Raw genomic sequence first — 13,844 nt, 5'->3', positions numbered from 1 at the left:
TAACCACACCAAACCGTTGTTTTTTCTGAATGAAATGTCAGCTCTTAAATCTCTTCAGATTGCTCTTTGTCCTAATTATGGTAATTTTGCTTCTTTACATACCCATGAGCCTGAAAAGGGCCTCATCGCTGAAAAATTTTGGCTCAAAAACGTCGGATTTTCTTGGAACTTTTCAAGAGCCCATAAAATGAAGCGATGTCGCTTGGGAAGGTCAAGCGGCTTCAGTTCTTACATAAGCTGCATTTTGTACGCTTTCAATTTAAGGTCTCGACGTAAAATACGCCAAATCGTTCCATATCAATAGGCCGAATATGTTGACCATAAGTTGAGCGAAGCGCTTGAAACGAAGTCTTTATAGAACGCGAATTTTCGTATTAAAGTTGAACGATTTGTAAACATTGTTCAAGCGTAAGTCTTTCCATGGAATGCCAAACAATCTTCAAAGACACCGCTTACGCGATTATAGCCGAACAACAGCGCGCCAGTCGTTTCTTCTTTTCGATATGTGGCGCCAATTGGATATTCCAAGCGTAGCAGGTCACTTGGTCCTTCCAACGGAGTGGAGGTCTTCCTCTTCCTCTGCTTCCCCCGGCGGGTTATTTTTAAACATGACCTAGCCAGCGTAGCCGCTGTCTTTTAACGCTGAACTATGTCAATGTCGTCGTATATCTCGTACAGCTCATTTCCATCGAATGCGATAATGTGGCCAACGCGCAAAGGACCATAAATATTTCGCAGAACTTTTCTCTCAAAAACTCGCAACGTCGACTCATCAGTTGTTGACATCGTCCAAGCCTCTGCACCATATAGCAGGACGGGAATTATGAGTGACTTATAGAGATTGGTTTTTGTTTGTCGAGAGAGGACTTTGCTTCTCAATTGCCTACTCAGTCCGAAGTAGCACCTGTTGGCAAGAGTTATCCTGCGTTGGATTTCTAGGCTGACGTTGTTGGTGGTGTTTACGCTGGTTCCAAGATAGACGAAATTATCTACAACTTCAAAGTTATGACTGTCAACAGTGACGTGGGTTCCAAGTCGCGAGTGCGACGACTGTTTGCTTGATGACAGGAGATATTTCGTTTTGCCCTCGTTCACTGCCAGACCCATTTGTTTTGCTTCCTTGTCCAGTTTTCAAAGCAGAACTAACCGCGGGTGTTAAGGACGATGATTAAAGATGGTACGTTCTGCAGCTCGAACTTTTTCGCCAGAAGCAGGTTGAAAAAGTCACACGATAGGGAATCGCCTTGTCTGAAACCTCTTACTCGGATTCCCGATTCTGACGGAGCTTTTGTAACGTCAGTTTACACAGCCATATCAGTTTTGCGGGGATACCAAATTCAGACATCGCGGCATAAAGGCAGCTCCTTTTCGTGCTGTCGAAAGCAGCTTTGAAATCGACGAAGAGGTGATGTGTGTCGATTCTTCTTTCACGGGTCTTTTCCAAGATTTTGCGCATGGTGAATATCTGGTCGGTTGTTGATTTTCCAGGTCTGAAGCCACACTGATAAGGTCCAATCAGTTTGTTGACGATGAGCTTTAATCTTTCATACCGTACACTCGATAGAACCAATTTGCGATGTTGAGGAGACTAATCCCACGGTAGTTGGCGCAGATTGTGGGGTCACCTTTCTTATGGATTGGGCATAGCACACTTAAATTCCAATCGTTGGGCATGCTTTCGTCCTACCATATTTTACAAAGAAGCTGATGCATGCTCCTTATCAGTTCTTCGCCGTCGTGTTTGAATAATTTGAAATGCCAAACATTAGTGAACAAAAATAACATGACAGCTTGGCACGACACACGCGTGATCTGTCGTGGCTATTGAAAAAAGTACATTTACTTGGATCATCCGTTATAATCAAACCCCTTTGAGATTAAAACTGGTCAGAAAAGATATCGTCTATCATTCACTTTAGAAGTTCTTGACATATTTGGTCCATTCTATAATTTATCCGCATACTTACCGATTCTGATAACGGTTCCTCTTCGTAGTCTGATCACTTCCCCCTCCCACCACCACTCATACCACTGCATCTGCATGCACGTGGCATGTGAAAATGAAAAGATAGTTTTGTTTTTGTTTCAAATTATCGTAAAAAATAAATCGAGCTTTATTTTTTAGCAGCCATAAAATATCTCAACAAAAGTGTTGAACGACATTTTATGTTCGTTAGGTTTTAGTTTTTTTTTTTGAATTTTTGTTTTTGCATTTTGTTACCATTTTGCTTTTCAAGGCTTAAGTTTTGCTGATAATTGATTTGTTGTCTATTTTGTATTTTTGTTGTTTTTGCATTTTGCTGTTGTTGTTGTTTACGTTTTCTTCATAGAAAAGTAGACACTTTGAAAATGTGCGCCATACAAAAAGGTGTGAAAAATTTTTTTGTTAATCATAATGGAGTAAAAAATACAGAAAAACTTACATAAAAGCAACAATAACAACATTGCTTTGCTTTGCCTTGCTTTTCATATATGTACATACGTTTGTTAAAGTAAGATTTGCTTTCGCTGCTTTTGCGTTTTTCTCGCTTCGTAAGAAAAATTAACAACCTTTTATGCTCAGCTTGTGCTACATATGTGTGTGTGTGTTCATGTATGTATGTATATGTGGTATAATTTTTTAAAAACTAGGAACATCTTTTTACAAACGGTTTGATTTTCACCCCGCATTTACATATATATTTTTATTTTTGTTTTTTTTACTTTGATTTTTCTTACTTCAATTTTTCTTTTTTCCTTCTACTTACATACATATGTATGCATGTTTGTTTAAATATAATAAACAGCGCAACATTTTTGTACAAAATATTGTTTTTTTCTCCATTGCTTTTTTGCCAACCCTTTTTGGCTGCCAGTGTTGCCTTTGAATGCAAAATTTTAATATTAAAAAAAATATTTTTCTCAATAATGCTACAAAAAAATTACAGCTTATATTTCTTGCTTTTCCTTTTACAAAATGATATATTTTTATATATTCTCGCTATCGTAGTAAACTTACAATTACAATTACAAAAAAATCACTAAACTAAACTTGCATGAAATGGTGGGAGGTCAACGTACATATGTATGTGTTACCACCTTACAAACAATTTAAAAAAAATATTTTTTTTGTGCTTTTAGGTATGTTTTAGTTTTTGGGTATTTCTTTTGTTCTACTTTAATTTTTTTCTTAATTAAATTAATTTTTTAAATTTAGTTTTTTTAATTTTAATTAATTTTTTTAATTATTTTTTTTTTTATTTAAATTTTATTTGCTTTTTAATAAAATTTTTCATTTGAAATTTAATTTTTGATTTAAAATTTAATTTTTATTTTTTTATAATTTTTTGTCTAATCGTAAATGAATGATGTAATCGTCAATAAATAAAAAATAACATGTTATCATGGAAAATTAATTGTAAATTAATGAACTAAAAAGTCAAATGTTGAATCGTACGTATTTTAACAATGTTAAAAATGTATAATAACAATGTAAAATTTTAACTACATTCTTTAGCGTAGCATTTACATGTGTTTATGTATGTGTTTGTGTGTACGTTTTGTAAAAAAAAATGTATGAAATGCAAATACATAAAATAATATTCGTATGGTTCCTTATGAATGTTGTTGCAAATCGATATATTTTTGTCTGTTGTACATTTGTATTGACAATAATTGTATTTTGGCAAAATTGGAGTGAAATTTTACAAAAAATCTTACACAATTTTTACAAAAAAAACTTTATTTCAAAAAATTAAAAAAATAAATGAAGAAAAATTTCAAAATAAAATTAAAAACCATTAGGAAAAAAATTGAAAAAATATAAAAAAATATTTAAAAAACAACGTAATAATTAAATTATTGCTGATAATTTAAAAAATGATGAAAACTAAATAAAATAATTCCGAAAAAAATATAAAAAGTACTTTGAAAAAAAAAAGAAAAAAATTCTATGACTTTATTGTATTAAAAAAATTAAAAAAAAACAAGTAATTCGAAAACATATTATTTAAAATTAAGAATTTTATTAGAATTATATTCTCAACTTTAGAAAAATTTAACAACTCTTAAAATCTTCGTAAAAAACTATTTTAAACTTTTTCAAGATTTTTTGAAAAAAAAAATATTTTTTTAATTTCTCAAAACATTTTTTTGCAAAAAATTCAATTTCCAAAATTTTCGAAATATTTCTTTAAATTTTTTTTGGAAAATTTAAAAAAATTTTATAAATTTTTTGAAAACAAATAGTTTTAAATTTCGAACAAGAATAACATTATTTACACTTTTTCGAACGTTTGAAAGCAATATTAATTTTTAAAAACTTTTGTTAAGATTGTTTTTTCGAATTTGAACATGTTTGTAACAAAAAATACTTTGCGATAATAAAAGCAAAATAAATAAAAAAAAAATATTTTGAAAAATCTTTATAAAAAAATTATTTTGAAAAGTTTTTGAAAAAACTGTAGGTATTTAGAAAATTTTTGAAATTTTCGAAAGTTACACTTTTTCAAATGTTTGAAAACCATAATAATTTTTAAAAAAATTTGTTAAGTAATATTAAAAAACTTTTGAAAATTTCTTGAAAATAAAAAAATATATTGAGAAATTAAAAAAATTTTATTAAAAAAAAATATATTTTGAAAAAAGTCATTTGATAAAAATATTGAAAATTTTTTGAAATAAAATCATTTAAAAAAATTTAAAATTTGTTAAAAAGTTGAATCCATTTCACTTTTGTCTATATTTCGTATATTTAACATAATTTTTGTTTCTTGAACTTTTTCGATTTCACTCATCATGATTCATTTGAATTTACGAAGGTGGTGAACTGAAAGTTATAAATGAGAACAGCGCGCGCTAGTGCAAAAAATCACAGCAATAAATCAGTACATTTTTTAAAAAAATTCCGCTCCATTTTTGTAATGTGAACATCAGCAGCTTTTGAATAATAAAGAGATTTTCCACTTTCTTCTGGTACGGTTTTGAATTAATTCACGCGGGCGTAACGGCGTTTGGACCCGCAAGCAAGTTTTAAACTTGACAACATATATTATAACATATGTATAATTGCATGTATGTATGTAAGTGTATTTGTATGCCTGATTAATTAGTAAGAAATGAAACGAGAGCTTGTAAATTAAAAAATAAAACAACAACATTTTCATTTACAAGTTTAACCAGCAAAAGTTACAATATACGCACACGAACACAATATACAATATGTATATGTATGTATAAAAAATCGCAGACACACACTCACTCACACTCAAACACAATCACACATTGCGAAACAGCCCACTGTTTCACATTTACCCGCCCCACACACACACATATATATATATATATTCAATATTCGCTCGCTTGCCGCTCAATACGCCGTCGGTCGCATTTCCTTGCGCACTTTCCACAGCATCAACTCCAGGCATGCGCGCGAATCCTCAAAACTGCTGTGGCCCGCATCGCTGCACTGTATGTCGCGATTGAGACACGCCTTCGTCAGGTTCTTGAGCGCGCGCCGATAGGGGAAACCACTCGAATGCGGGAATGCGATCGATGTGTCGATGATTGTTTTATGCACTATTCGCAGCACACGCAAATCATTGTCCAAACCATGACCGATCAGTATGGTCTCGGCATCGATCAGCTGCAACAGATCGCGCTGTACTTCGGCTAGCGTTTTGACGTTCTTATTCGAGTGTGCACAGAGATCTTTCTCGGTGATGCCCGAGAAACGTGTATTATAGTCGACAATTTCGACTTCGGGTCGTACGAAATGCTCATACACGAGCTGACCATCGTGGCCGACCACCGTCACCTTAGTGACTTCGAGCCCACGCCCCGTGAAGGACATTTCACAGTCGAGCGCATACACTTTGGTCGGCTTGTCATCGCAACGTGCACGTGTATGCACGAAATCGCTATAGGGTCCATTAATGCCGACCACAGCGCCGGTCCACACATGTAACGGATTGCGCGAGCAACCTTCCGTATCCTTGGTGCCGGCACAGCAGGTGTATTGTGTCGTGTAACCCTTGCTGCCGGTATACAGATTATATAGTTTACCCCAGTGGAAAGTACAGCTCTCGTAACTGAGGTACTCACCGGTCTCGGTGACGTGAAAGGTGCGCATACAACGTACACACTGCTTCTCCAACGATTGATCGTACTGTGAGAATATCTGATAGCTGCCGTCGGGTGTGAAGCAGGCAGTGGTGGTAGCCGGTTCATCCTCACCGGCCTCGCTCGAGTCCGAGTCCATTGAAGGCGGACTGGAGTCGCCCGAACCCTGACCCGAATCGGTTGAATTGTCACCGCCGAGCGTCCATTGCGCCTTAAAACCCGTATTAGTTGTCGTGCTGCTGCTGCTGTTCGACGTATAGTGCACTTGCAAGCCGTCCACTGTATTGACGACATCCGTTTTGGTTGTCGAGTGATGTGTATGTACGCCGGAGGGGCGTGGCAGACACTTGTAGATCTCGATGCAGCCCTCATGTATAGCGCTCTCGACTGGATAGCCGTAGACGCGCAACAAATTCGGATCGATGATGTAACGGCGCAACTGTTGCACCAACTCGTGCTCGGACATATTTAGTTTGGTGTGCTGGCGCAGCGGTGGTGCGAGTGCGCGTGCAATCTTGCGGAAATTCTCTGCATTACGCTTGCTGGCGGTGGGCGAGGCAGTGGGTGAGCAATTCGCCGAATTGGTGGGTGAGCTCGCGGCCGACGAAGTGCTCGAGGCCGAGGATGAGAGCGAATATGTGGACGATGCCGAGGAGAGCGCGCTGCATACCGATGAGTTCGATGCTGAATTGGCGAGCGCGTGTGCGCCGCTATTCGGTTTTGCGTTGCTGTTGCTGCTGTTGTTGCCGCTGTTGTGTTTATTAACCGCTTTCAAAGCGGCTGCCTTTGTGCATTGCTTACGCAAATTAACGCTGGCTGCCTTTGCTGTTGATTGTTGTTGCTGCTGCTGTTGTTGTTGTTGCTGATGTGCGTGCTGTGGTGCGGGACGTCGATTCTCTTTGCTGTCCTCGTCGACATCCATGGGAATGGCTTGAAGTTGGTCGGCGCTCTGCTCGTCGAGACGCTTGCGGCGGCGCTGTTGCCGATTTCTGCGTGCCTTGTTGCCAGTTTTCTTGTCCGGTTGCGACATCACCGCATAGACGGCGCTCAAATCTTCATTGCTGGAGCTGGAGTTGAGGTCGTCGCTGGCAGCCGCGTCGCTCGAGGTGCTGTTACGATGCGCTGGATTGTGGCGCGCGGCCAACAAATTGTCTGTAAGAGCAAAAGAACGGAAGAGTGCGTTAATTAGTGGAAGATCGTGTGAAGTGTTAAGCTGAATAATAATATACATTATATTGGAAATCAATAATTAAAATGCATAACTTGTTGGCGTGCGCGTCCTTGGGCATAGGCGCGTGAAGTTGTTAGCAAACTCATCACGCGCTTAACACTTCTGGTTTTACATGCCTTATCGCGTTGGCTAGTAAATCGCCGACACGACAAAGCGCTTGCCCACACGTGTGTGCACATTGTTGGCATAAATCATAAAGCGTTCAAGTCAAAATATTCGAAAAATCTGAACTTCTATTCAACTTAATCCCTCTGTGGGAGACACAAATAAAAATTTGTCTTTCGCCGCGCAAATTATGACAGTGTCAGCTGTTGTTGTCACTTCGCTGCGTTCGAACGAAAAGTAAATATTGATTTTGTTGTTGTTTCTTTGTGTTTGCTGTACCTTTAAGTAAATAGCAGGCAATCAGCCAATTTGGCTGGGCACATGTTTATTTGTACAAATTAGCTTTGCAAATAGTTTATTTCATTGTAATTTCATTATTGGCAGTATGTGCTGCGCTCAATATAGTTTTTCTACAATTTTTTCAGGATTTTGTTTGCTTCTCAATTTGTATTTTTGGCGCTAGTTAGCATCTCTGCATAATTTTGTTTCTATGCTACTGATTTTGGCAGTTAAAATTCTATAATAAATTAGATATTTCGATCGCATTTCAGATAGCATTTGGCTAAGTAAAGAAATAGTATTGAGTCTTATGATCAAATAGCAGTTTATTTTGGTTATTATTGGAAGTAAAAATTATAATGAAACTAAATAAGAATAACAAAAAATATTTAAATAAAATAAAAATAATAAAAAATATTTAAATAAAACAAAAATAATAATTATATAAAAAAAATTTTCCTCACTATGGTTGCCAAATGTTTCGAGTATTTGAAGGAAAAATATATTTAAAAATTAATTTAATTCGATTAATATTTTCTTTGAGCTTAACTACCCAAAATATAACAAAAAATCATGCCCAAAACGCAAATTTCATTGACTAGCTGATATTATGATTACCAAAGACATTAAATTTGCACAAATTTTATTAAAAACTTCACTAGTAACTGCAAATTATTGTTTTTTTTTTATTTTTTAGGGTTGCCAGACAGTTTGTTGATAGCATAAAATGTGAATTTTTATAAAAGCGTGCCCTAAGGTTTCCACAAACATTATGAATAAATCAATAAAATATGTTTATAAATTGTGTAGGGTTGCCAGACTGTTTTTCGATTGCACCAAATATGAATTTTTATTAAAAAAATCGATAGGATTCCCACAAATATCATGAATAAATCAGTAAAGTATGTTTATAATATTTTTAGGTGTTGCCAGACTGTTTTTTGTTTGCATAAAATGTGAATTTTTATAAAAAGTCCCCAAGGGCTCACACAAATATTTTGAGTATTATATATTTTTTAAATTTTTTTAGGGTTGCCAGACTGTTTTTTGATAACATAAAATGTGAATTTTTGTAAAAAGCTCCCTACGGTTTCCACAAACATTTTGAGTAAAGTATTTGTTTAACATTTTTCAGGCTTAACAAATTGTTAACATTTAATTTTTAAATCTATCTGATAATCAAAAGAAAAGAAGCTCATCTAGTCTTATACCAGGTGCTAATATAGCAAAAATTCTGTGTAAGGAAAATTTTGACACCCAAAAAGGTGATATACATACATACATACATATGTATGTGCATATTATTTATATCTGTATGCATTATGTAAATAAGTATTATATTTACAACAACAACCTACATATACAATAATATTTTGCAACCAAACATTTTACTCCCCTAAAATACTCCATTTTTTGCTTACTTTGCTTCCTTATGCAAAATTGCTGTTCCTCACTTACTTTTAAATTTTTCCTGCTACCTCAACTGCCCACTTCCCGCCCACATAATCCCAAAAAAAATTCACAAGCAAGTGAAAAAAATGTATTTCCTCATTTACAAGCGTTTACGCGATGCTTGCAAGTGATTTGAATAACCAAATGCTGGCGCGACACCGACCGGGCGTATACGTAACCTCAGACTGGGGTTGCTTACACATTTTACATAAGTAAGTAAGTAAGTAAGTATATGGAAATGCATGCTTATGCAAATACTTACAAACGCACACGTGTGCCTACCAAGCGCTTCAACTATGTAAATGGGAAATGCAACTCGCTCAAGCGTGCCTTACTGCGCTCATGCATGTGCGTTTTTACATACAGACGTTTGTTTGTATGTATGTGTGTATATGCGCATGTCATAAATAATTTATTGCATGCGGAACGGCGCTGATATCGCGGCAATTTAAAGGAAGTAAAATTTATTTTAATTTCATGTATTTTTATTTCCTTAGGCCTTTGTGACAAAGCAATGTAATGCGTAGCCAAGTAATGAGTAATATGTATATATTGTACATATACATACATATGTACATATATGTTTATGTATATGTGTTTTTGTGTAAGCAATCAGGTGTGTGTGCAATTGCGGGCGGAAGACAATGCGTGCGTCTGCTTTGATTTATTTAAATTACTTGCTAAATATATATTTTTTTGTTGTTGTTGTATGATTTTTTTGTGGTTTTGGCCACGTGCTTTTACGGGCGTATAAGGAAGCGTTTTAAGAAGGCTGAGCGGATTTGGCGGTTATGTGTGACACGCCTTATATAAGAAGTTAACTCTTTAGGAAACAAAAATTTATGTAAATTGGAAAAAAATTTTAGTATTCAAAAAATAATAATTAATAAAAAATATATGAAAATAAAAAAAAAACTTATCATAAATAGCATAACATAACAAAGCAAAGCATAACATAACATAAAATTAAAATGAAAAAGAAATAAAATAATATAATAAAAATAAAATAACATAAGATAACAAACATAACATAACATATAACATAACATAACACAACATAACATAGCATAACATAACATAACATAACATAACATAGCATAACATAACATAACATAACATAACATAACATAACATAAAACATAAACTAAAATTTATTTAAAGCAAACAAAAAATTCATAAACCTGCTTATTTAAGCACCACAGCGCTTTAAAACACTTGAACCCATTTTATGAACTTTATATTAACTTTATTATAATTTTGTGGGCGTAACAGCTTAGACAATTTTGCAGTTTATTGAACTAGTGCCTCAATCATTCACAAAGACGAATAATCGAGAAATTAATGCCGGCAAAGAGTGTGCTTTATATACAAATTTGCTTATCACATACACACATACATACATTTGTCATTGCCTATACATATGTATGTCCAAACACACATAGATATTATATTATAGATATAGTTCTTAAACCGTGCCATATATGTTCATTAATATGTGCGCAGTATGATCAGCAGCGCCTTAACTTCCACCCAAAATCCAACGCTTGCTTAGCCATTTGTCACAGCCGCTGCCGCTGCCGCTGCTGAGCTTGACACTTGCCAAGGACGCGTTGTTCAAACACTGTCGTGCTTAATTTATGGCCGAAAAGTCAACTTACTTTTGCGTGTAGTGGAATATATTTTCAACGTTTAAGTTATTTGAGTATGTGTGTATGTGTGTATTACTTTATATCTGTTTATATGCTTGTTTGCTTTCGTAGTTATTGCTGTTGACTCGAGATACTAGTGCTTGTGTGCCTGTGAAGTTTGTTTGCGCGTTAAGGCGCTGCGTACGTGAACTGAAATTTTTTAGCAAAAACTTAAAACTTAAGCAAACAAAAGAAAAAAAATATAAAAAAATATTTAAATAAAATAAAAAAAAAACATAATAAAACAAATAATAAAAACAAATTACAAAAATATGTTTTTTTTTAAATAAATAGAAATTAAAAAAATATAAAAATAAAAATTTAAAAAAAAAATACAAATAATTCAAAAAATGGATAAAATAATTAATAAAAATTAAAAATACTTAAAAATTTAAAAATCACAAAAATAAAAAAATAAATTGCAAAAAAATTAAAAAAATATAAAATCAGCGAAAATGAAATTAACAAACTCGGCACGCCTAAAAACATGAATAAAACAATTCAAGATAAATCTTGCTTAAAGAAATCACTTGCAAGCATTGTATGTATGTATGTATGTATGTAAGTGTGTTAACTACAACAACCTGAGCAACGTGCTTAGCATTTTGAGGAAGTATTTGCGCTTATGATAATAATTTGCGTATGCTATTACGTCAATTGTGTGCACCCATTTACATATTGGTATTAAGGTGCAAAGGCTGCATAATTCTAGCTGTGGGCTCCGCACTCGTTTTCATTTTTTTATTAAAAATTTATAAGAGACCTAACTTAAATTGCAGAAAAATTATACCCTTTTACTTTTTATTTAAATTTAAATAGCTACGTTTATGAACTAGTGTCAAACTAGTGTTTTTGCAACCAGTCAAATCAATATACATACATACATATATCAGAAGTAAACGTGTTATGCAAAAATATTAAAACTTTAATATTTTTTGTACTAAGCTGCAACTAGTACAATCGGAACTAGTTATTTTGAAACCAGTGGCTAACTGGTTGTTTTTTGGAAACTATTTGAAATTATATTTAATTACATTTTAAAGCAATTATGGAATTAAAAAATTATTAGTTACAGACTGGTCCATATGTAACTAGTTTCGGGCTGGTTAAACTTTTGTACCTACAAACTATATGAAATATGTTTAATAATATTTAATTACATTTCAACGCAATTATGCGATTGAAATAATGTTAGTTAGAGACTGGTCCTTATGTAACTAGTATCGAGCTAGTTCACCATTATTTTCTACAAACTCTATGAAACAAGTTTAATAATATTTAATTACATTAGTTACAGACTGGTCCGTTTGTAGCTAGTTTCGAACTAGTACGATATTATCTTCCAAACAACTTGTTTGACATAAATCACACTCTTATGTTTTAAATCAACATCTAAAATACATAAATTTCACTAAATATGTGATAAAATTGAAATTTTATCAATTCTATACATATACAATACATATGTATGTACATACATACATATATGTATATACATATGTACATATTTATGTATAAATTGGTATACTTGTATGTACTGGTGCATGTATGTTTCTTCATATACATATCTACATATATACATATGTATGTGTCTATGCGTGCAATTCTTCATTTATGGTCACTAGCAAATAAGCCGACACTTTCGTGCACATTAAATATATTTTTTTTTATCCAAATATAGACATTCGAAACTGACCTTAGCTTTAATTGTGTTTCGTTGTTGAGTTGTGGTTGGTACACAAGCAGGTAAGACTTAGCAAATATAAAATATATTCTATTCGCATTTATTTTTGTTGCACGCGCTTACAAATAATGACACAAAAAATATTTATGGCGCATAAACGCAGAAAAAATGTTAGAAGAAGAAGAAGCAGCAGAGTTAAAACGAGACATGAAAAATATAATACCACATAATTGCGGCTAAAACAACAACAATAGCAACAAATTGTAAGTGGTTAAACAAACTTCACTTGATTGTCACGTAAATTGGCCGCCGCAGCTGAGTGGCGAATATTAATATAAATAATAATAATAAATTTAATATTATATAATTCACATGTCTGTCCGGGGATATGAGGAAAAATGTTCGTAACTCAATTTGTGATTATTATTTTTATTATCATATTTTTGTTTTTGTTTAAAGTGTTTGCAGCAATTAGCGAGCATCTGGCGGCGCCGCTATTAGCCCACCAAGTGCTTGTGTGTAATTATAAATATGTGTATGTATGTACATATATTTGTGTGCATATGTGTTTATTCATGCTTTACTGTGTACATATCAGTACTCCAGCTGCGCATTTAATGGCGTGCTGTTGACATTTTCATGCTGACCATCGTCATGTTCGCGGTGCTTTATGCTGGAGGATGAGCACTGTGTCGTTTGCAATAGAAACCGAAAGTTTTCTGTAGTAAAATATTTTCTTGTGTGTGCGTGTGTGTTTATTATGCTGTAATTATAATTCTGCGTACGAGACAACTATTAATAAAGAGCTTCTATAAAAATTTTATTGTTTATACATAATTAATGCTGCGCGTCACAGCGACTGGAGGAACGTGCAAGCACATAAATGTTGCTGGAGTTAATGGAATTTTTTCCATGCGTTTTTGTCACTGCCTTATCGCCAGAAAACATGACGAGGCAAGATTTTTTATAAGCTGTCATATTTCTAGCTTTTTGCTTGTGACTTATTTACTGCTTGAATTTGGTTGCGTTGGACTGAGGGTTTAGCAATAGTTTTGGAAAATATTTTAAGAAAATTGCAAGGTTATGAATCTCTTTAATGTAGTAATTTTCAAAATATTTATAAGAATAGGTAAACATTTTCAATGCTTAATAATATTATTCAAAGCAATAAAATTATAATTTTTGGGTATCAAATTTTCAAAAACAAACAAAAAAAATTTAAATTTGAATTATTTGTTGTTTGAAAATATAACCCTAAATGACTTTTCTTATTTTCTTCGGCACTTTGTGAATAGTTCGCACATTT

At 33.7% G+C, this 13,844-nt stretch overlaps 1 protein-coding gene across 1 annotated transcript in view; it reads right to left on the bottom strand.

Annotated features, from left to right (window-relative positions):
* Window positions 1-4,880: 4,880 nt before the first annotated feature.
* Window positions 4,881-13,844, bottom strand: part of LOC126760679 (probable WRKY transcription factor protein 1) — a 132,258-nt gene continuing 123,294 nt past the window's right edge. The window contains exon 5 of the mRNA XM_050476513.1: window positions 4,881-7,251. Coding sequence (XP_050332470.1) covers window positions 5,348-7,251 — 1,904 coding nt within the window. The 3' untranslated portion in view covers window positions 4,881-5,347. The remainder of the gene's footprint in view (window positions 7,252-13,844) is intronic.

Source organism: Bactrocera neohumeralis, chromosome 5, assembly GCF_024586455.1.
Source record: "Bactrocera neohumeralis isolate Rockhampton chromosome 5, APGP_CSIRO_Bneo_wtdbg2-racon-allhic-juicebox.fasta_v2, whole genome shotgun sequence".
In the NCBI taxonomy this organism is placed as follows: Eukaryota; Metazoa; Arthropoda; class Insecta; order Diptera; family Tephritidae; genus Bactrocera; species Bactrocera neohumeralis.
Note: the sequence above shows the minus strand (reverse complement) of the source record. Positions and strands in the feature narration are given on the sequence as shown.